The 24,288-nt window shown below is 41.2% G+C and overlaps 1 protein-coding gene across 3 annotated transcripts in view; it reads right to left on the reverse strand.

The window, feature by feature from the left end:
* Positions 1 to 24,288, reverse strand: part of TUT7 (terminal uridylyl transferase 7) — a 77,698-nt gene that overhangs the window by 32,296 nt on the left and 21,114 nt on the right. For 2 of the 3 annotated variants that reach the window (XM_049653856.1, XM_049653784.1), the window contains exons 11-25: positions 21,591 to 21,771; positions 19,121 to 20,199; positions 18,568 to 18,718; positions 17,309 to 17,395; positions 16,340 to 16,440; positions 14,638 to 14,695; positions 9,847 to 9,950; positions 9,143 to 9,232; positions 8,665 to 8,778; positions 8,413 to 8,490; positions 7,589 to 7,766; positions 3,431 to 3,478; positions 3,253 to 3,344; positions 1,532 to 1,647; positions 96 to 421 (exon numbers count right to left, since the gene is read on the reverse strand). In XM_049653856.1, coding sequence (XP_049509813.1) covers positions 96 to 421; positions 1,532 to 1,647; positions 3,253 to 3,344; positions 3,431 to 3,478; positions 7,589 to 7,766; positions 8,413 to 8,490; positions 8,665 to 8,778; positions 9,143 to 9,232; positions 9,847 to 9,950; positions 14,638 to 14,695; positions 16,340 to 16,440; positions 17,309 to 17,395; positions 18,568 to 18,718; positions 19,121 to 20,199; positions 21,591 to 21,771 — 2,803 coding nt within the window. The remainder of the gene's footprint in view (positions 1 to 95; positions 422 to 1,531; positions 1,648 to 3,252; positions 3,345 to 3,430; positions 3,479 to 7,588; positions 7,767 to 8,412; positions 8,491 to 8,664; positions 8,779 to 9,142; positions 9,233 to 9,846; positions 9,951 to 14,637; positions 14,696 to 16,339; positions 16,441 to 17,308; positions 17,396 to 18,567; positions 18,719 to 19,120; positions 20,200 to 21,590; positions 21,772 to 24,288) is intronic. The other variant, XM_049653915.1, reaches the window with a different exon arrangement.

Consider the following 24,288-nt stretch of genomic DNA (forward strand, 5'->3'; position numbering starts at 1 on the left):
AAGAAATAAATATATCTAAAATAGTAAAGGACTTTAAAAGAGAGATTTCCCTTGAGATGTGAGGGCAAACATCGAGGTATGACCAGTATCCATACCTGGAGAGCCTTTAAATTGCGGGCATTCCTTTTTAATGTGCCCTTCTCTTCCACAAATAAAACAACGTTTTTCTCGTAAGTCTTTGTCATCCTGCCTCTTCCATTTTTCCACTGGTGGCCTGAGGATTTTCTCTCTGCCCAGGTCGACAGCTGTCCTCACTGGCTTGGCTTTCTGAGGCGTGCACTGCACGGGCTTCTCTTCTTTTGTCAACACGTCCCTCTCTGTGTGCTTGTTCTGAATGTCTTTGTCCTCTTTGCTCCTCTTCTCTTTGTTCTCAGGGTATCTTTGGTTCGGGGTATCTTCCTGATCACGCCGCCGCCTCACTCTAGAAGATGATATAACACCAGTAGGAAAAATCTAGACAGAAACCTGACCAAATATTAAGAGCACTCCAGGTTTGGGAGATGACCAGAAACAGAAAGTGTCAGAGGGAAAAACAAGAATTTAACAAATGTAAGTCCGTCTGCTCTATCAGGAAGCAACCTCAGGGTGATGGTGTAGGTTTTCTTTTTGATTTTCACAGTTACTCTAGTGCCATAAAACCAGGGTTTGCAGTTAGTGGAACTCCCTGGTTTAGTATCCTACTATGATACGGATGTGATGAAACTCGAATGATCCTTGGGGTGATTTCTCGAAATTCTGTGGCCCATTCTTTACTAGGCACTAGAAATTTAAGCCATGGAAGTTCCAGTTCACAAGGAAACAGGGGTTAGGAGATTTATGTTCTTAAAACGTTAAAAACATTTCTTTCTTGTCGTATCAGTGATCAGTGACTATTATCTCAATAAAAAACCAAAGTACTAAATAAGAGCCTCAAATTCTAGATGGTGCCTTATTTTAAGTAGCATGTTTTTTAAATGAGTATTGTTGTCCAGCTAAGACCACACCACCCAAAACAACAGTTCGTCCCAAGCAAGCAACCCAAACCTCCCCCCTCCCCGACCCTCCTGCAAACATCACCAGAAGCATGGTGACCAAACTGAGCGGCTTCGCCACAGCAATTATTAAGGGTTAAACTGCATACAAGTGAAGGGTCCTATCTGGCAATAAACTGTAGATGAGCCTGGTACAGCCCAGTTCCTGTACCATGGAAGTGTCACTGATGTCTTGAAAGAACTCATTTCACTTTTCTCCTCTCTTCTTTCACCCCTGTTGGAGAGGCCGGTGACCGAATGGCTGAGTAACAACTGGGGCAGTGACCAAAATGAGGAAAGGGGACCAGGCCTGGAAGACTGTTATCTGGAAACTCGAGGGACTTCTGGTCATCCGTGCTTAAAGGCGTGTTTTAAATCACTTCATATTCATTGCAAAAAATCATTTATCTGAGAACTGCTGGATTTAACACAAGTTTATTTTCTGTTACAACAGAACCTCATTTAAAAATTGGTACAATAAGAAAGTAAAACAGAACCACCCCTTTTGAACACGGACTTACTTTCTCCTCATAGGACAATCCTTCATGAAGTGTCCAATTTTCCCACAAATTCGGCAACATCTATCATTTGGTGCCAGCTCTCCTTCAGTTAGCACTTCTGGATCAAAAAAGTATTCCTAGCGGAACATACATATAGAAAACTATGAACGATTAATGTGAGGTCAAAACACAACAACTAACCAGGTATCGATCGGAAAACTTCTTTTGAATAACGATTACTATACTGCTTAGGGACAGTTTTACCTAAATTTCATGTTGGTTTATTCCTTTTCATCCTGCGGCCCACAGTTTCACCCTAACCATAAAGGGAGCCTGTTTTTCTAGGACATTTCTACATGAGAGCATCACACATGCCCGTGAGTCAGCTTCCCCAGGACGCGGGGGAAGCCGCAGCCAGCTACGAAGGCTTCGCTTTCTCATAAAATGAAGAGGCTAGAACCCAATAAATTGAGGATTATGATTTGCATTACACAGACTACATAGAGCAAAAGAAAGGAGCCATGTGTTGTTGCTTTGTTTTGTTGTGGCTTTGGAGAAACATATCAGAAGGAAGGAAAGACAATGGCTGCAGTGAAGCCTCCTTGCCACTGAAATTAAGGTGAGGACCAGAAGGGAGCACAGGCATCACCTGAGAGCCTGTAAGAAATCCAAGTCTTGGGCCCTACCCCAGATCTCCTGGATTAGAATCCCCAAGGACAAAACCCCCAAGAAGATCTGCTGGATCAAGTTTCAGAAGCCTTGGCGTAGAGGGCAGCCATGGCATATCTAGCCAAAACGAGACGCACAGACACGATCCAATGCTGAGGATACCCCCATACTCCTAATACACTCATATGCTTCAGGCTCGTTTAAAAAGTCTTTATAAAGAAAATTAGTGAAGGAAAAAAATAATTTTATTTTTAACAGAAAACCCTCTAGTTTTTGCTCACTGAAGGGAATTTTTGTGCAATTGGCTTTGTTTTTAATGAGTCTGGTCCCATAAAAATCTTGAGTATCAGGTGATAGGACACCAGCGAGCTTGCCAGCACAAGTGACACTCTCTCTCCTGGTCCCACTAAGAGATGCATTACTCTCAAGTAGACTGAAGGATCTAGACTTCATATGAGCAGGTGGAAGACCCTTAGCTGTGTGCGAGCTGGGCTTGGCACAGGCTGGCATGGAGCTGAATGCTGCTGGAACAGCAGTGCCATCTATGTGCGTTTCCAAGGAAAAGCAGCAGCTCCAAAAGGCCTATTTTCCCACCCAAATTCCACGTGTGGCTGTTTCTCCCTGTTCTCCCGATAAATGGCCTCAGAACTGGGAATGTTTAGAAAAAGGTTTTAGGGATTACTTTGTATTGCAACTGTTTATCCTGGCTAGCTTCGCCAGACTTTCAAGAGTATTTATTACTGGAGTCATGTGTACAAATTAGGTGCTTAATAAAGGCTTTTCCTTTTTATTTATTTTTCAAATAAACTTAAAAAAAATTTTTTTTAATGTTTATTCACTTCTAGGAGAGAGACAGAGCATGCGTGGGGAAGAGGCAGAGAGAGAGGGAGACAAAGAATCTGAAGCAGGCTCCAGGCTCTGACCTATCAGCACAGAGCCTGATGTGGGGCTCGAACTCACGAACCATGAGATCGTGACCTGAGCTGAAGTCAGATGCTTAACCAACTGAGCCACCCAGGTGCCCTAATAAAGGCTTTTAGAATTGTTTTTTGGTATTTCCAATGGACACTTACCATTTTTGACGGGTAGTCCTTCGGAAATCCTTTGACTGGAATACCAAACACTCTTCTACCATTAATAAATGCTTTCATTATAAAATTTGTCACTGAGAAGAAAAGAGTTAAAAGTGCTCAGTTAGATGGATTAAAAGGAAAAGGGACCACATTAACATTTATAAACAAAGCAACTTACTTTTCCTCGATAATCCAGCTCCAAGATTGTGATTCAAATCAAAGGGATCTACATAAAAACAAATTAATGAGAACAAAAAAGATAATGAAATAGGAAATGCCACTATTCATACATTAACGTGTGCATAAAAGACAGAGAAGTATTACATACTTTATCATTAATAAAAGTACAGTTGACCCTTGAACAATGTGTGGGATAGGAGCACCAACCCCCTACATGGTCAGAATTCCACACATATTTAGAGTCCCGCAACACTTACTACTAATAGCCTACACTTGACCACAGCCTTCCCTATAACATAGTTGATTAACATATATTTTATATACGTATTATATACTACATCCTTATAATAAAGTAAGCTAAAACAAAGAATATGTCGGGGCACTTGGGTGGCTCAGTGGGTTAAGCATCCAACTCTTGGTTTCGGCTCGGGTCATGATCTCATGGTTTGTGAATTCGAGCCCTATGTCGGGCTCTGTGCTGACAGGTGTGGAGCCTATTTGGGATTCTCTTTCCCCCTCTCTCCCTGCCCCTCCCTTGCTCGCTCACTCGCTCTGTCTCAAAATAAATAAATAAATTTAAAAAAAAAGAAAACATTAAGAAAATCATAAGGGAAAATATATCTACAGTACTGTACTGTATTTATTGAAAAAAACTCACATTTAAGTGGACCCACGCAGTCAAACTCAAGTTGTTCAAGAGTCAACTGTGTTAAATGACTTCCTTTCTAGTGAGTTTCAAATGTGTAATACAGCTAAGTAATATATATATATTCCTAAATATAAGTCAAGTGTTATCTCGGAAGTGTCCATCAGAAAAGAAGGTGTTACTTTATGTTTGATTCTGTATAGACTCCTTCCTATTATGAGGAGTTGCTTCACTTTAAACAACAAAATATTGTTTGGAGAAGACCTATTAATTGAATATTATCTAAGGGTGCTAGTTTGGGAGGCATAGAGAGGTCACAAATAGACCTAAAACATTTTAGCACTGGATGTTCCTGCTAACTAACAAGCATTTTAAGGATCACATCAGTCATCCTGGAGATCATAAAACACAAGATAAATTAAGACACACACACACACACACACACACACACACACACACACCCCTGCCCTATGCTACTCAGACCTCAATTTTTAGTAAAAGCTTCATGAAGGACTCCCATATGATCTTAAATGTGTGCATCTTAAATGCACTAGGTAGCTGTATATATATATGTTGGGTTCTGAAATATTATTTATTAGATGACCCAGAAAGTGGTAGGAAAGATGGGAAAAAATGCTGATGTCAAAGATTTATTTCAGATCTGAATAAATTTGTTCATGAAATAAATGGAGGTAAAGCACTATTTCTAATTTAAAATACTATTTTATGTATGATTTAAAACATACATACATAATAATTCATGCTTTGAATGTTTAATTATTTCCAATAAATGCCTAAAAATATTCAAGAAAAGCAATGGAAAAAAAAACCCCAACCCTTTTTGGGGATTATTAAGAAAATGGAGGACTGCATGCATACAATATATACAAAAAGAATAAAGATGGGGTATCTGGGTGGCTCAGCTGGTTAAGTATCCAACTCTTGGATTTCAGCTCAGGTCACGATCTCATGCTTCAAGAGACGGAACCCCATGTTGGGCTCTGCACTGACAGCGTGGAGCCTGCTTGGGATTCATTCTCTCTCTCTCTCTCTCTCTCTCTCTCTCTCTCTCTCTCTCTCTTTCTCTCTGGCCCTCCTCCATTCTTTTTCTCTCTCAAAATAAATAAACATTAAAAAAAATCTTTGAAAAGGAGTAAAGAAGTAAAATGAGGCATCTTTCTGGTTGTCTGTTATGCTTTTTTTAAAAATTTTTAATTTTTTTAATTTTTAATTTTTTTAAATTATTATTATTTATCTGTTATGCTTTTAATGTGCAATAAATGGGGCACACCATTCGGGATAAAGACTCAGTAGCACGTTACTGGAGTACAGAAGCCTTCACTCAGTTTGACCCTACACTAACAACTGCTTTCAGAAGGTTACCTTCCTAGTAGGTCTGGTCACATTTTCTTCTGGTAACTTGTACATGTATTTTTGTTTGTTGCTTAATGTAGCAGAGATACTATAATATTAAGCTACTGTACAGTAAAAAACATCACTGTCACCACCACCCCTGAAATTCCTCCATTCTAGAAGAGCTGGTTAAAAATCTTCCTTCTAAGGGTGCCTGGGTAGCTCAGTTGATTAAGCATCTGGCTCTTGATTTCAGCTCAGGTCATGATCTCATAGTTTCATGGGTCCGAGCCCCAAATCGGGCTCTGCGCTGGCGGTGCAGGGGGCCGCTTGGGATTTTCCCTCTTTCTTTGCCCCTCCTCCACTCACGTGCTCACATGCGTACTCTTTCTCTCTCAAAATAAATAAATTTTTAAAAAAGTCTTCTTTCTAACTTAGCCTATTACTAATGGTTCATCTGAAAGGAATGTAAAAATGAGAAGATAATGAGACTTCCAAAATTAAAAACAATATATGAACAATTGGAGACGGTAAGGACCCACTGTGATAATGGAAAGGTTTAAGACAAAGTTCTGTTTTTGACATACGACATCCTAAAAAGTTAAAGTCATATCTAAAGCCATAGTGATCTGAATTTAATTTTACAAATGTTCACAGTATCTTAATACTGCCAATAGGCAGAAGTAATGACGGAAACATAACCTAAAGTAACATACATGATTTAACGAATATAAGTGTATTTCCAAAAACATAAAAAAGATTAAAACCAATAAAATATTTTTTAAGCCATTTCTCAGTTCAGTTTTAAACATTTAAACTCCCTTTTGACCCTAATATTAAAATCCCACAAACTGGAGGGGTGCCTGGGTGGCTCAATCAGTTAAGTGTCCAACTCTTGGTTTTGGCCTTAGGTCATGATCCTACAGTTGTGGGATCGAGTCCCATGTTGGGCTCCGTGCTGAATGTGGATGCTGCCTGGGATTCTCTTTCTTTTCCTCTGCCCCTCTCCCCCACTCGTTCTCACTCACTCTCTCTTTCAAATTAAACAAACAAAAAATATATAGTAAACAATTGACTACAAACATACATGGCCCACGGATCCTTGCATTCAATGGAAGAAAAGGCTTCAGCATGGGCAAAAGAAATGCCAAAGTTTACATATAATTACTTGTAGGTAAACCCCTTCATCAATAAATAGCAAATAAGGATCTTGAAAATTCAATTAGTGCCCACTTTTCAAACCCTCAATTCAGAAGGTGTTAAAAGTCCTACTCTCTCTCTTTTTTTTTTTTAAGTTTATTATTTATTTTGAGAGAGAGAAAAAGAGAGAGAGAGCGAGAGAGCGTGTGAATGCACAGCGGGGTAGGAACAGAGAGAGGGAGAGAGAGAGAATCCCAAGCAGGCTCTGAGCTGTCAGCGCAGAGCCTGATGCAGGGCTCAAACTCACGAACCGTGAGATCATGACCCGAGCTGACATCAGGAGTCAGATACTTAATCAACTGAGCTACCCAGGCACCTCAAAAGTCCCACTCTTTTAAAGCTGCCTTATCTCTATTGCAAACTTATTCTCCAGTAAGTGTTCAACAAAAGTCAAAGATGTGTCATGGTCAAAAGAGTTCTGAGGCGGGGAGAAGCCCACAGGAGGACACCAGTCATTTAAAAATGTCTTTTTTTTTTTTTTTTAAATTTTTTTCCTAGTGCTTATTTATTCTGGGGTGGGGGACAGGGAAGGAGGAAGGGAGAGAGAGAGAGAGAGAGAGAGAGAGAGAGAGAGAAAGAGAGAGAGAGAGAAAGAGAGAGAGAGAGACTGACTGAACATGCAGGGGAGGGGCAGAGTGAGAGAGGGACACAGAATCCGAAGCAGGCTCCAGGCTCTGAGCTGTCAGCACAGAGCCCAATGAGGGGCTCGAACTCACAAGCCATGAGATCATGACCTGAGCTGAAGTTGGATGCCTAACTGACTGAGCCACCAGGCACCCTTAAAAATAACTCTTCATCCTGGAAACAGACAAGTGTGCTGATGTGGACAGTAACAGAATGGCAGTGCTGCACATCCCAGCTGGTGGCTCCCTGCCGTTCTCTGCAGGGATGGAGAACGATGCCCTCCTAGTTCAAACTCTATATTCTATTCGATTTTAAGCTTCATTTTATTTGTACCTTCAATTACAATGTATTTTGAGGTCCACTGTTTCTTAAAAGTTGTAAGCAGACTTTTTCTCCTGATGCTAATAACATGTTCTTTAAAATCAAATTCTTCTGTGTAGAATCGAAGAAGTCCCAACCATAGCTGCCCAACAGATTCTGTATTTTTCCCATATTCTGGCCAATAGGTGGGCTAGAAATAGAAGGGAACAGAGATATCATGCTCTATAGTAAAGTGTTAATATCTATCTTCATTTGTATCTTAGGGAGTAAGTTTGGACTTATTAAACTGGAATCTAAATACATAAAAATATAATTCTGTAACTTTTCTTTCACATCTTAAAATACCATTTACATGACTTTATTAATCTCTACCCTGTGACCTGGAGATAGGGAAAGCTCAGGGTTTTAAATGTCAAACCCCAGAGTGCATGTTTGTGGAAGAATCTGGAAATAGATTTTAAGAGCCTTGATGATGCCTGGGTTATTAGATCTTTGAACTCAAAGAAAGTCTTTCCAAACTGTTTGCAGAAAACCACTTAGCAAATATTTGTTCATTTGGAATAAAGCTACATAGCCATTTGGAATTAACAGGCATTAAAGAAATCCTACATATAGTCCCTGGAAACTCACCTGACTTAATTAAAATGTTTTCATTTTTATTAAAATGAAAATGTTTTCAACTTCCAAGAAAACATCTATATATGCTAGTTTTTTTACTATCATAACATAAATAAATATAACAAGTGAAAACATAGTTGTTGACCATTACAGCACAGCATAGTACAGCTAACTTTTAGTCAAGGATGTAAAAAAATCTTTACTCTTAAAATACGTACCAGTTCATCTATTTGATCAAAAAAATAAATATTCCAGCCATCAACAAATATTTCAGGTTTCTTTTCACCTTTGTATATCTGAAATTAATTTTTAAACTATTAGTATGGATTACAAATTTAATGCATTGATACAAAAACTTGTAGGAAAATAGTTAAAAATTTAACTACAGAATCACAGAATATTAGAGAAGGAAGAGGGCTCAAAGATCACCCAGGTTTACAGATGAGAAACACAATTTCTTTTACTAATACCTCTTGAAGGACAGGAATGACTGGTGGATTCCTCTGCTGGAGAAAATATAGCACCATAAGCGTGTATGCGTATGACGATAAGCTGCCTCTAGAAGCATCACCAATATCACACATCTAGAGGGAAGGAAAATGAGGAACAGATCACCAATGTTTCCTGCTAAATTTGCAGCTATTCTACCATCACAAAAGGAAAATGCTTCTATTGGGCATTAACAAAAAAGTTACATTTTCAAATGCCAAAGACCAACCAAAGGGACATCAAAAACAAAAACCCCCAACCATCAGCCACTAGCAAGATTAGATTATCGTATGTAAAACTTAAGACAACAAAATTTTAGCTTGCCACAGCAGGGTTCCCAAACTAGTTAAAAGAAGCATTTAACATGGCTATCATTCTTTAAAAAATATAGACATGTTTTCAACTAAGTTTGAAGATGCAACGAAATTTCTAATGAATCACAACAGGAAGCATACTCACCTTTGTAAACACTTTCATGGTATAGCATAAATATTTCACTCTGGGATCGATGGCTGAATAAGCAGATAAGAGCCTTGTGTTATGAAGGGCCTGTTAAAAGGAAAATTGTAAGTTACCAAATAGAAGAAAAAAATTTAAACTGGAATATTCTGAAAAGGTTTACAGTGTAATTCACTTTAGATTGAAGACATTTAGACTGACACAAGTATTTTCCCCCAAAGATGAGCTTCATTAACTTACTAAATAATAAGAATTATACATGACATCTGAGCTCATGACTTCCATATTAATATGTCCTTAGTCTGAACATTTCTAGAAATAAGGGCTATTAAAATAATTCCATCTATGTAGACGTAAGGATGCCCCACTTCACCCTGGCATTATTTAAACTGAATGCCCATAGTATCCAGAGAAGGTCCGGAAAGCCCTGCAGGAAACAAAGTGTGAGACCAAAAACACACACACAGTCCAAAATTAAAACAAAATTCAAGCCAAACAAGAAGCACCTGCCACTCGGACCTCAAAATAAATAAATACTATCTTAACTCTCTGTTAAGAGAGTTTGCCAGGCAAAAGGCAAACACTCCTAATGAAAACAACGAATAAGATCAAAGGAATGGCTTAATTTTACTTGCTATTTTGTAAATTAAGAGCCATTCGTTCCCTTTCATCTCCCTGAAGAAAAGTCCTGGGGAAAATCTTACCAGTGTGTTATACAAGCTGATGTCCACCTCCAGACCACTTCTCAAATGGAAGAACTTTACAATTGGCACCTTTGCTGTTGTGATAGGCAAGATGTTTCTAAGACCTAGGTTAGGAATAAGAGAGTACTGTTAAATACAGCAGCTGGGGCCATAAGCGGTTCTTATGTTAATATCCCAAAATAAGACGATGTAAACCAAACTCTGGCTAGTTTCACTGCAGTCACTAGGACTACTCGATTCTGTTACTAAACATCTGGGAAGACTCTTCTGGCAAAGTTTGTATTTGTTAAACACATTGATATCTGAAGTACAAGGATGAATGAGGTAGCCGCTGTCTTCCAGGAATTCACCGGATCATGTGCATGTGTATAGGGCTGTCAGTCTGATAAACACCAGAACAGAAGAAACTCCTACAGAGTCTAGACTACTCGGGCCCTATCTATTCTCTCCACGTGACTATATCTAATACAGAAAAAAGCCTACAGGGTGATCCTCTGAATCCTCAAAACAAAAGTTACGTATCATGGAGCTAGAAGACAGTAAAAGAACAGAATCAACTTCAACAGGAGAGGAGTGAATTGCCTGAACCAGGCTTTGACAAAGGAGAGCAACAGGTTAAAAACAGAGGTGGCTGAGGGGATTTAGAAGGCAAGGAAAAAAAAAAAAAAAAAGCACATAAGGACAGGGCAAATGCCTAAAGCAGAAAGGATGTTCGAGAACTTCCATGGGATCGTGTAGGCTATTGAGTCGACTTGACGGAAAGGAATGAGTGATAGGAGATGGGGTAGAAACCAGGAAGGGCCCAAACAGAGAACATATATATCCTGCTAAGAATTATCCTTAGAGGCAAATAGATACCAATGAACTGTATAAGTTGGGAAGAATCACTGGCCATATCTATTCGGACAATGCCCCTGGCTATGGACAGACTGGAGGTACCCGGAATGGAGGCAGAGTGACCATTATAAAAAAATGATCTGGACCTGAACTACCATGGTGGCACAGAGATGCAGAGAAGCAGCAAGACAGGCTTGAGAGCAGGTGTACCTGGATGGGCTGGGGAAGTGGAGGCGGTGGGGGGGTGGGGGATAAGCGAGAAGGAATCGCTGTTAAGAGTAAGAGCTACTGGTTTCTGAACTCCTAGGATCCTTCACAAACATTACCTCCTAAGACTAATCACCTTCACCCAACAGATTGAAAGACAGAGCCCCAGAGAAAGTAACTTGCTTAGGAATATGCAGCTAGTGGGGCACCTGGGTGGCTCAGTTGGCTAGGCATCCGACTCTTGATTTCAGCTCAGGTCACGATCTCAGGGTTCATGAGATCGAGTATGGAGTCAGGCTGATGGCATACAGCCTGCTTCGGATTCTCGCTCTTCCTTGCTCTCTGCCCCTCCCCTACTCGCCACTCTCTCTCTCTCAAAATAAATAAATAAACATTAAATTAAAAAAAAAAAAAAAAGGAATATGCAGCTAGTGAGCTGCAGAGCCGAGATTCATGTGTGGGTGTGACCAACTCCAAATTTCTACTGAACCTATTCTAGGACAAATAAATGATCACTTGACCCATTTTGGTGGGTCCAAGGATGTCAATGTCAACGACCAAGAAAGTGGATTCAGAAGGAAGAGCGGGTTGCAGCAGAAGGAAGGCAGTAAAGAGAAAGAGGAGCTCATTCTGAGATGGAGTTTGAGGTTTTTCTCAAAAAGGTAAATGGCAATATCTAGAGGGCAGATGCATAGTGATCCAGAGCTCAGGGGAAAAGTATGTATATGACAGAAGAAATTACAGAAAAATACATCTGTGTGGGAGACAGAGGAGGTCTAACTTACATTGACGTTCGAATCTGCTGAACACCTGGCATATGCTAGACGCCGTACTTAAATGTACGACACCTTTCTTAACCTTAAATCCCATTATTGCTGATCTACTGTGAAGATGAGGAACGGAGCACTTTCAGTGAGGCTGAGTGTCTTTCCAGGCACACACAGCCAACAAGTGGGGAGCCAAGGTTTAAAAGCAGAGAATCTGATTCCAGAACTCCCACCAACTACTCTGTTACCCTGCCTCTAAATTAGATAGCCTTTTACTGCATTTCCTTCCCATTCTAGAATTTGACACTAGCCTGTCCCATTACCAGCCTGTCCTCTAGGATTTATCCACAGCACATCATCCTGGTTCTTGTCAGTCCAAGGGCTCATTTTTCAGTGTCCTTTCTTAATTTCTACCCACAGAAATTAAGGCCTAGTCCTTAACTTCTCTCAAACGATCCCTTAGAATTGTCTTATTCTTCGTCTTTCTTTCTTCAAGGATTTCAATACAAAACTGTTTTCTTCTGTTCTTCAGTCCTGACTGACAACTCTTTATTTCCAATTGCTTGCTGGACTCTTAGAAATTAAACCTTTATGGCAAACTAAACACCTCCACATGGTGTTCTCTGCAAATGTCCCCATTTCCCAAGTATCCAGACATTAGCCTGAACTCTTAGTTCTTACTTGTAGGTACCAAATCTAGGAAACTTCCCCTTGGGAATCTCTCCTATCCTTTTCGTTTTAGTTACGGTCCTTCTAACCTGAATTCACTTAGGTTATACCTGCCCTGGGAGACTCTACCAGTTGCCTAAAAAGCTTAGTTTTTATTGGGTTGCTCTTCTCTTGAAGAAACTTCACTGGTTTCCAAATATCTGTGGGCTTTCCTTTATATAGTAATAGTAACCACTTGAAACTCCTCTCTAAATGTATTGATCTTCCCACTGTCGACACTCCAAAATATACTACAGCAACGCTCACGTTCAGGTGCACGTCCCGTTAGGAATGACTTCTCTTTTATCCTTTTTGAATCATATTCATCATTCCCTGAGATCAGAATAAACCCAACTCTTACATGAATCTCCCCTATGCAGCTCTTGCCCAGAACTTCTCTCCCCTTAGAGCTTACCAAACACTTACTGCAGCTTCTGACTCATTCTGAAAAATGAATACTACCTTACACTGTTACATGGTCTGTGAGATTACCTTCCTGTTTTTAAGATCTGAAAGCTGTCCAAGGAAAAGACTTCTGTAGACTTATTTTTATTGCTCCACCATCCCTAAGTGCCCAATACAGTGCTGAGCACATAGTAGGCACCCAACAAGATAGTCTGGGAGACTTAGATTTCAGGGCACCTGGGTGGCTCAGTCAGTTTAGTATCTGACTCTTAATTTCAGCTCGGGTCATGATCTCATGGTTTGTGAGTTCGAGCCTCGCACTGGGCTCTGCGCTGACAGTGAGGAGTCTGCGTGGGATTCTCTGTCTCCTTCTTTCCCTGTCCCTCTCCAGCTCACGCTCTCTTTCAAAATAAAATAAATAAACATTAAAAAAAAAAAAATCTTTACATTTAAAAAGAAAAAAGATTTTATTTTTAAGTAATCTCTACAACGAAACGTGAAGCTCAAACTTACAATCCTGAGATCAAGAGTTGCGTGCTCTCTTCCTGAGCCAGCCGAGTGCCCCTAAAAATGACCTGTTTTTAACAATGGCTCATTCTTAGGAAATATACACTGCCGTATTTAGGTGAAAGGAACATGGTATCTGCAGTTTAATCTCAAATGGTACAGAAAAAAATTGTGAGCAAGGAAGAGACAGAATGAGTATCAAATGTGGTAAAATGTTAACAACTGGTAGATCTGAATGAAGTACATGCAGCGTTCTTTATACAATTTTTACTGCTTTAATTTTCAAATTATTTCAAAATAAAAAGTCAAAATCTAGCTCAGTACAAACAATTAATAATTGTGGCAACTTAGCAATTTAGTTTCTTTGCACACTCCTCAAAAAAATTTAAAAAGCTCATGATCTTTAGAGGTAAAATTCCTAAGTGAGGGGAACACTTATTTTCGATGACAAAAACAATTACATCAATGCATGTTATTAAAAAAAAATACTGATGCTCCAGGTTAACTTTCAGAAGAAATAAACCAAAGTTAAGATTATCTTGTTATGGAAGTAACATGGTACCCTTTTTATTTAAACTCCTGGAAATAAAAAATATAAAACAAAAAGGGGAGATAGCACTCACGGTGTACGTTCGTGTATCTACGTGTGTGCTGCCCGTGATGTTAACCTAAGTCTACTCTTGACTGAGATAAAAGAAAGCTTTTGATGGACACATCATGGATTTTAAGTGTCGTGAGGGTACGGACCATATCTTGTTCACCTTCATTCCCAGCTCCCAGCTCCTAGCACAGAAATTTGCTGCATCACATTTTAAAAGAAGATTCTCACTGTTAACAGCATCCACAGCTGTCCCTGACAGCAAAAGAACATGTCAATGGCATGTCAGCACCGTGCACTATTCATAGCATCTACACATTTTATAGCTTTCTCAATTTATCGATGGCAAGGGATCAAGTAAAGTTAGATGACTTGTTCAGGGTTGCATACAGTCGTCCAGCAATACAGCTACAAATACAATCCATAAGCCCCCAGTGCTTTCCATGTACTTCATGCTGCTGTCAGCAACCCCTACACTTTGGGTAATACAAGGTCAATAAAGCAAAAAGATTTCCAAAATTTCTTGCCTGTATGGTATATGCTTGTTTTGAAATAAAACTGAGCCAGGCAACGCTATGCACACCAATGACCACTGATTGCCTCAGTCTTTCGTGCTGAATGACAAAATTTTTTAAAGACACCAATACCGCACATGTGCTACAGATGAGCCACTCTATGGTTTCACTGGCATTGATGAATTCTAAGGATGCAAAACACTAATTAAAAGACAAAACTATTTTTGGAAAAAGTTTGTAGAGGTACCTGAATGTTTTTTGAGGACTCTTGCCAATTCTTCAATAGTTCTTACACAGTCCAACCCCTGCAACAAAAATTGCACATACTGAACCGAAAATGGAAGACAGGTTCCTAATGTGGTAACAAATAGTTTCCATTACCTTTAGAAATAATAAGTTCAACCCATCTATATAGATTTTTTTCTCGTTTAGGCAAGCCTTGGTCAGTATTCATAGGAAATATCCTGAGGATACAAAAGGTCCTCACAGCCCTCACTTACTAATTGTACAACAAAGGCTGAAATCAGAGCACCTGGAAAAGTCTGAACCATGAGGACCTCCATTTCCCCTTCCCTGTAACCATGTTACTCAGAAGTACCCTCTGTGCCAGAATAAGTAAGAGGGAGCTTCTGTGGCCCCTCTTATTCATTCTGGATGGACTTTCATTATCTTTCAATTACAAGAACTGCTGTGCAGAGTAATGAAGCTTAGATGCTCTCTCCACAGGACGAGGCGAATCAAGGTCATGTAGCAAATACCAATGTTTCAAATAAATCATACTTAAAAACAGCGGGCCGACATTTTACAACATAAGCCCTTTTGATGGTTATACACATCGCAGAACATATTTGGAATTTTACTTCAGAAATGCCCGCAAAGCTAGTTTTATAAGCCATGTAAAAATTCATTATTGATGATGTGCAATAAGGTAATTCCACATATCGGACCCAACCTTGTTTATCCTCTTTACTCACCAAACTCAGGGTAGGTAACTTTTGGCTATTTTCCCCAAATCAGATACATCCTCAAAAGACAAAGACTTGAAAATAAGGAAAGACATAAAAAAGATCTTGAGTGACAGCAGCATCACTCATTTGGATATACAGCATTTGGACTGTTGTTAAAAATAAAAAAAGAAAGGGACTTAGCACTTCTTAGACTTTATACCTTTATGCAGTATTTCATATTTGTCAGGGGCCAGCAAACCTTTTCTGCTTTGCAAATCATACGACTCTGTTGCAAGTACTCGACTCGGTAGTTATCGAGTAAAAGCAGAAGCCGTAACCACGTCACAAGTGAAGGGGTGTGACTGTGTTCTAATGAACCTGTACTGACAAAATATGCCCGTGGCTGGGTTTAGCCCGTGGGCCCTAGTCTGCGGACTCCTGACAGGCGTGATCCAAGCTGATGTGCACAACAATCTCTGGGGGCAAGAGGAACAGAAATGATCCTTTTCATTTTATAGGTTTATCAACCAAAGGCCACATGTTTAGGAACTCATGAAACCAAGTCTGTCTTGAATCTAGGTCTCTGAACTGTAAGTTCAGCACTCTTATCATCGAATCCCATTTGACTGCCTGCTAAAAACCATCTCAGAAAACCACACTGCCTGCCTCCTCAAAACTTTTCAAGAAGTCTTATATGGGCTGTGTGTGGCAAAGTCAGCCTCCGGGCTACGCCAGGGGGACCCTGCGGGGGCTGGTTTGGCTTTGTCACGTTCCCACGGGTCACTTCCAAAGGCACTTTGTACCGTGGGTGGAAAAGACAAGCTTCGGTGCTCCTCAGGTTTACCTCTAAGCTTCTTAAGTATCTGACCAGAGAGACTGTGACACATGGCATGCTCCGTATGGTATGCTCTGGTAAATGTGGAAAATACCAAGACGTCCTGTCAGTCAAGATGGTCAAATCACATTGCCGCAGCAGATTTGAGTTTTACGTGGTCACCGTACCTCCGCGGTTTCAAGCCCGTTAATTGTCATGCAGACGTCAAGGTCACTCTGTTTGAACCCAAATCCATTTTTGGAGGAGCCAAACAAGCTCAATTTAGTTCCTGTTGGGGATAGACGAAAAGTGATAACTAATTACCTGAGTACATTTAATGTTCTGATCAAAACGGCCCTCACATGGATCAAAAATACCCATCTGTTAACTATCCTCATTATATTGTCGTATTTATGACAAACTACTTTCTCTCAAAATTTACTTTAAACAAATACAATGTGTATATGGTGTGAAAGACTACCAAGTGCCACTTTTTTCTTAAATTGCAAGGACATTTCAAGGAAAATGTGGATCACATCAGTATATTTAGTAATGTAAGCTTACTGCTCTCTAAATATTCACTTCTTGGAATATTTTCCAAAGTCTGGAGGTGCAAACTTTGACTTCAAACATAACACGAAATGAAATTTCACTTGTGGCGTCTGCTAACAGAAATCCCACACTGCTAGTGTCCTCTCCGTCGGTAAAGCAGCAGAGCAAAGAGCATCCAAAGTACATCACAAAGTAACCACAGCCCTGTCCCCACCGTCCCCGCAAAACTACTTTCTCGTTCTCAAAGTTAATGTGCTTGTAACACACGTGCTCGTTCTGAAGGAAGGTCACACCACCTTTCTTTTCTTTAAAAATTTTTCTTAACATTTATTCATTTTTGAGAGTGAGAGAGACAGAGCATGAGCGGGGGAGGGGCAGAGAGAGAGGGAGACATAGAATCCGAAGCAGGCTCCGGGCTCCAAGCTGTCAGCACAGGGCCTGGCGCGGGGCTTGAACTCACAGACTGTGAGATCATGACCTGAGCGGAAGTAGGACGCTTAACTGACTGAGCTACCCAGGCGCCCCATTTTTTTTTTTAAATTTTTTTTAACATTTATTCATTTTGGAGAGACCTTTCTTTTCTTAAAGGTTAAAAAGTTATTTACCTGGAAACTCCTGTCTTATGAAACTTTCTAGGTTTTGCCGAATATGTTCACGAGCCTGATCTTCCAAAATAGTTGGAGAAAAATCCTCTGTTTAAAATAGAAAACATTCAGAAACAAAGATTGTTCACATTCTTTGCGGGGGGGAGGGGAAGATCACACTTTTTATAAAACAAAATCTAGCAAGTTAAAAAGAAAGCCCTAAATTTCAAGCATCTTCTTGGTAGACAGCATTAGTAATATACAATAGAGTCTGTCTTTCTTTGAAAAACTTCTGCCCCCAGGAACTGCTCCTGAAATAGAAACAAATCTGAGTGGCGGTTCTGCTACTAGATTTCAGAGACCCCAGGGGTCTATAAAGGTGGTCTTCAGGCAACTCTCCCAAAGTGTGAACACAAACCTTTATAAGCATGTGCATATGTTTCTGAGGGGAACCTAGTTTTCCTTTCATAGCTTATCACCTCCAAAAAGGTTTGCAAAAGACTAACTCACTGGCTAAGAACAAGTGTCTTCTGGCAGGGACACCTCAGGACAGAGCACTGTGAGGCGTCAGGCTCATCTCAAGTCACCTGCCTCTCCTTTAAATGTTTTTCCTTTGTGGAACTTTAACCCTCTGTATACCAATGCTTCCCCACACTGGTGTTCCTCAAAGGGCTGTTAGGGAGCTATTAATTAGTGTTAATTAAAAAGTATATTATGCCCACATTTTGGGAATATTTCAATAAAGAGTTAAACAGGTTTTTTACTAGAACATTTCTCAGAAGCCATTATGATGCTAATATGCCCTGTAAATCTCTTGCCCCAACCCCAACACCCCCAGCCTCCGCTGAGGGTAGACGCATTCCCTCCTTGACCTGTGGAACTATTTTATTTTAAGTGCGGGGCTTGAACTCACGACCCTGAGATCATGACATGAGCTCAGATCAAGAGTCTGATGCCTAACCCACTGAACCACCCAGGCACCAACTGTCATGAAATACTAATAACTGCTTAGAAAAACAGTCCAAGGAACACCAGTTGGGAATGCTAGTACTCCAATAGCAAGGCTTAAAAGGTCCTCCCTCTCCCCGTTTTTCCTGCAACAATTATTTACTATGCATCTCAGCCAGAATAGGCATTACACACAGAGCTCCATGGACACGGGGGAAAATGGGACAGACTTGGTCCCAGTGATGGAGCTAACAGGTTAGTGAGTCAGAGGACTCTTGGGGCAAATGCCAATGCGACATTCTGACAAATGAAAAGAAGTGTTAGTAACTTACTGTAACACTGGATGCAAACTTGATCTAAGATATTTGAAAATTTGGGTGTCAGCGGCGGCAAAGGTTCCAGCTGAATTCTTTTGAAGTCTTCGGGACAGTCCTTCTTGAGATGACCTTCTCGTTTGCATAAACTGCACACAACTGTAGGAGACTATGGGAAGGTGGCAAAGCAAACCAAGACTTCGTTTACAACTCTATTTGCCAACTAAAGGGGTCCTGAATCATTTTCTCAAAAGCCCCACAGCCTACTCTGACTTCCCAAAGGAACAAAAATAACGTGCAACCGCTGCAAACTACTTGAGATGGGGACATCTTCTGGGATACTCAGGAGTAAAAGGCAGTTATTTCCACTCCCGACAGCATTCCCTACAGCCTATGCAAATTCCCAGGGGTCTAAGGAGGGCAGGACATGGAGCGGTTGTACCGGAGTGGAAGACGAACTCCTGACTACCACCAGCACAGGGCACAGCTCTGTTCTAGTCCACAAAATTTAAAATTACATGCACTAAAAAACCATTTAACGTCTCTTAGTTCAAGGAGTGGCACGGATTACCTTGCCTTTGGTGAAGATGAGTTTACTAAATTCATAGAAGAAATCAGACTGATCTGCAGTGCAACTTTCCTCACATGCATTTTCTTCTTTAAGACTGATTTTATTCAATTCCATTAGTAGAGCCCCGTCCACATGTTTTCCATCTTCTTTCAGGTCTTTATACTTAGCAGATCCGCCTAATTCATCGTCCTCCTCAGACAGGGCGTCCTCGTCCCCTGATCCTGTGTACGGATTTTCTAACTCATCTTCATTTGCCAAGTCGTCCTCATCTTCCCTCCGGGGAATGGACAGCCTGGGTTCTTCATCGTCCTCCTCTTCCTCTTCCTCCTCCTCCTCCTCCTCATCGGAATGAATGATTCTTGACACGTGACCCTGTCTTGAAGGAGCAAAGTGGCCTAGAGCATCTTCCAGCTCATCAGGACCTTCTACGCCTTCTTCATCAACATCAGCCTTGTCCTCTGAAGTGACGAATCCATCACACTCGTCGGCCGTAGGACTGTGGAAGTCTTCTACATCCAAAGTGTTATCTGTCTCCTTATTCTGTGTGCCGCCACGGAGGACAAGCTCTCCACGTCTGCTACTGCTTGGCCCTTGATCACCGGCAGGCAAAGGATGCTTGCCCTCGCTCCCAGCTTTACTTCCCGCTGCTCGACGGTGTGCTTTAACATCCTCACAACCATCACAACCGGCCCCTGTCCTGACACGGCTGGAGTTTTCCAGGTGGATGCTGACATGCGCGTGCCCCATTTCCTCTGCTGGGGGGCCTCCAAAGCTTTCAGCAGTCTCTGTAAGTGGCTGTACCTGGCAGGTGTTCGCACCTGAACTGGCAGCACCTGGCTCTTGAGCCAAAGCTGAGCTTTTGAGTTCATCACCTTTTGCTCGTGCCCCCACGTTTGCTACTTCTTTAGAGTGTTCGGAAATACGCGTGACAGTATTCAGAGGCTTTGGAAGGCTGGATTTTGTAATTTTGTGTGGAAGAGCAAAATACTTATATGTTGTCCTTAAACAATGAAGTATATATTCAAACACGGGCTGATTATTTAGAGTCCTTGCCACATTTCTTTTAACAGAGTAGGGATCTGTAACGAGAAGAAAAAAAAACAAAAACCCACCACTTCATACGTTTCCATTTCACATTTTAAAAATTAGCCTGCTGTAGACAAGACAACAAACACACACTACTAGAATTTAGCGTGGATCTTGTATGCGTTTTACCAAACTGGGGGTGGGATGTGGTTTCAGAACAAAAAGAAATGTTTTCTTAAACATCTGCTCTATGAAGAGAACCCATTCTGCTGAGAACCAGTACCCCTTCCCTAGTCTGTTCTGTGACTGTGGAGGTAAAAAAGGTGTCATCAGTGTGGCTCTCGCGCCCTGGGGAAGGGAGGTCTTCCCGCCAGGCTCTGCTGAGTGCTCTGCCTCCCCACTCAGCCAGGCCCTGTGGTGTGTAGAGCTTACCTCCACTCTTCTGCCCTGGGAAGCCCCATCACTGAACTGGCTGGACTGAATTCAGGGGCGAGAGGGAGGCACCAGGAGGAGACACCACTTCTCTCAATCTTTTCTCCTCCCCTAGAACTCCAGCAGGTTAGGCAATTGGCCAGAAGAGCTGAGCCAGAGAAACTGCAGGGGAGGGTTTAAAAATGTGAGATCCCCATGACTGCACACAGAATTTATGCAAAATGCAAAATGCAAAAAAAAAACAAAAAACAAAAAACAAAAACCCTCTTATGCAATATAAAAGCTTGAAAAAAATCAAGCAAAAATACGAGAATTCCATTTAGGAGGTTCTTTAAATTATCTGAAGGAGGAGAACTAAGATTTCTAGAGGGTTTTCAACCTCCTGATTTTGCAAAGCTGAGAAGAGCTCGTCCATTTAATGTAGTCTACAGGGCACATCAGTGACTCTTTCATACAATGGTTTTAGTTAAATGAGCCTTCACTAGAAAAAGTGTTTTCAGGAATAAGTTCCAAATGCTATTGTAGATATTCCAAAAATAACTAGCCTCTCGCTATGAAGAGGAATCCAACCAAGAATTATTTTTCATGAGGAAAAGTAGTTTCTCATCTTAAACATCTAAACAACATCAACAACCCATGAAAGGGCTGAATCTAAAAATCCAGCAATGAGAACAGCAGAGAGGAAAGGAGGATTCACACATCACCGGGGGAAAAAATTTTTTTTTGCGTTTAGGTTGGTAAGCAATTTACAAAGAAAGCGAGGACTCGCCCAGCCACTGTTTAGCTATTTTTTAACTAAGACATTTTATTGCAGTGCATAAAAAACCCAGAAAGAACAGTCTGGTCCCTTGGAATGACCACGGTAACACATGCCAGAGTCTAACTGTTTATTTCGCTGTTGGGGTCAGGCCTATGTTACACGTGGGAGCTGAAAGGAGAATGAAATACAAAGCATGCGGTTAGACTGGTACCTTAAAAGGAAAGGAAATTTAAGAGAAACATTCTGAGATACCTTCAATGGCAATGCGCTTTTTGGGCCAATCCTTGGATTCACGAGACACTGATTCTTTGACACGGATACTTATCACTAAATCAGCCAAATTAAATTCTAATGCATAGAATCGAAGCATTTCCACCCAGAGCTGCCCAACTGGTACTGATGGCTGGTGCTTGAAATCAAATATTAATGATACCTAGAACGGTAAAGAGAAAACACACAGGTAGTTCCGAGGTCAGCACAATCTGAGAAACTCGAGATCATTCAAGCAAATTACAAAAACTCTGAAAAACCATAGCAAACATAGAAATGTGACAATCCATCTGGGTAAATTGCATCTAGGTTCTATTTTGTTTGTGGCAAATACTGCACTCCTGGGATGAGAGCAGGTTAAAATCTAACCATCATCACAGGGGCGGGCGGGCACTTATAGGTGGCCAGGTGGCTGGCACTCCTAATTTTGAAGCCTTAGGTTCGCGGGTCTCAGCACAGAGCTCTCCCGGGTGCTGCCGCTGAAGGGCACCTTTACACTCACGCACACTAAAATGGGCGGCAGGTTAAGGGTGTAGAGCAAAAGGCAAAACACTCCCTTCCTTTGCTCTGAGAAGCTATGCCAGGGGCAACTGATCTTCAAGTTAAAAAACTTTTTGTCTTTTTCAAAGTTTATTTAAGTAATCTCTACGCCCACCATGGGCCTCGAACTCATGACCCTGAGACCAAGAGTCGCATACTCTTAAGAATGAGCCAGCCAGGGGCACCAGAGTCAAAGAACTCTTGGTTTCAGAAATTGACGTCAGTTTTACATTGACAGGCTCTCGACAAATTGGAACATACTGTGATGGGATGTACTTGAAGGTGCATAGGACCTAGAATAGGGGGGAAAAAAAAGAGTCCAAATATTGACTCTGCCACTTCTCTTTTAACTGCTCCCTGACTTAGCGTCTTCACTCTCAGCTGGCACGACAGCACAGTGGCTAAAACTGCCTTTGCCACGGGACTTTTAAGTTTGAAATCCAACTCTGCCATATACTGGCTGTGTAGGATCCTGGCCAAGCTATAGGCAGTCTAAGCCTCAGTTTCCTCATCTGAACAATCGGGATTACAGTACCCACCTCAGAGGGTTGTTGGGAGGACTGAGTGAGAGAATGTCTGTAAAGAGCTTAGCACAGTGCCTGGCACACATGTTCAAAAAATGGTCGCTATCATTATCTGCAGAGTAGGGACGGTACCACCTATAACACAGGACAGTTATGAGGATTAAATGAGAGACAAGGGAAAGCATCTGGCACATTCGGTTGCTCTCTGTATTTTTTCACTTAGGTATATAGGCTTTTAAGTACAAGGAATCCACTTATCACTGAAACATGATGTCACAACCGTAAGGTGCTCTTGAGAGGTAATCTAGTTCAATCCCCGGATGTTAGGAGAGAAAATGGAAGCCCAGAGTTGACGTGACTTGTCAAAGGTCCCGCTGCTTGTCAGTGGCAGCACGAGCAGTGTCTCAATCCCAGGACAGGGCTCTTTCATCACACCATACAATCAATCTCGACCCTATCTAGGTCTCCATTTCTGAAGTGGCAGCAGGATTAATCTCTCCACGCGACACAAAGATGTAAAGATCAAGTATTTACTTCCGCTCACAGCAACAGCTTTTCCTTCTGAGGTATACAAATTTGTCTCCCATCCCACTTTATTATACTGAGGATCAAAACAAGTGGTATGGTATTTTATTAGCCACTAAATCCTGACCACAAACATTCTGTCAAATGAGATCAGGTCATCGGGTAGATGTACAAAGCAGGAAGTGACTGAAAATGGAAGTTGTCCATGTCCAAACACTGTGGTTGAGGACACGAAGAAAACCCCTAGAAATTGAAAGCCTCATGAAATTTCACTGCTTTATCCATAAGCCTTATTCAGCATCACTAAGGGCTTTTAAGCCTCTCACCAAAATGACTTCAGGATACCACACGGAACTTAAGAGACCTTTGATAGGTCTACATTAGTGGTACTTAAGCTGTTTTTCGTTATTGTTTTTATTCTTTTAAAGTAGGGAACACTTTCTTCCCCCCCCCCCCCCAAAAAAAAGAAAGAGAAAAGAATGGCAGCTAACATTTACTGTGTGCTTACCACATGCTTGGCACTGAGTTAAGCATTCCATGAGTCAGTGACCCTCTGAGAAGGTACCAATATCATTTCCAGTTTTAGGTGAGGAAACTGGGGCACAGGAAGATTAAGTCACTTGCCCAAGGACACACAGCTAGGAAGTGTGAGAGCTGGGATACGGATTCACATATTCTGGCTCCACGGCCTCTACTCTTATCCACTCCTGGAACCCCAAACAGGACACAGAAAAAAAGTGGGGGTGTTCTGGTGGTGGCAGAGGTTGAGTGGCACAGCCTCCCTTCTCTCTCCAATGCTCAAGGATTCTAGAAAACACAACGGGAGAATCTACCACTCACCACTATCTCCTCATTTTAGGCACAGACCAGAGGAGTGACCTGACTTGTTTGTGTGTAGCTAGGGTTCGAATCCTGGTCTCAGAAGTATTTTGTGGGTATTGCTGCCATTTCATCCCATAAGGTTATGGAGAAAGGCATGAGGTCAGGGACTGTCCACCAATTTGGGGCAGATTCCTATCATTTCTAAAATAATTACAATGCTCAGATTTTTGTTTGAAATTAAAATTTTTTTTTCAACGTTTATTCATTAT

Source organism: Panthera uncia, chromosome D4, assembly GCF_023721935.1.
Source record: "Panthera uncia isolate 11264 chromosome D4, Puncia_PCG_1.0, whole genome shotgun sequence".
Taxonomy (NCBI): Eukaryota; Metazoa; Chordata; class Mammalia; order Carnivora; family Felidae; genus Panthera; species Panthera uncia.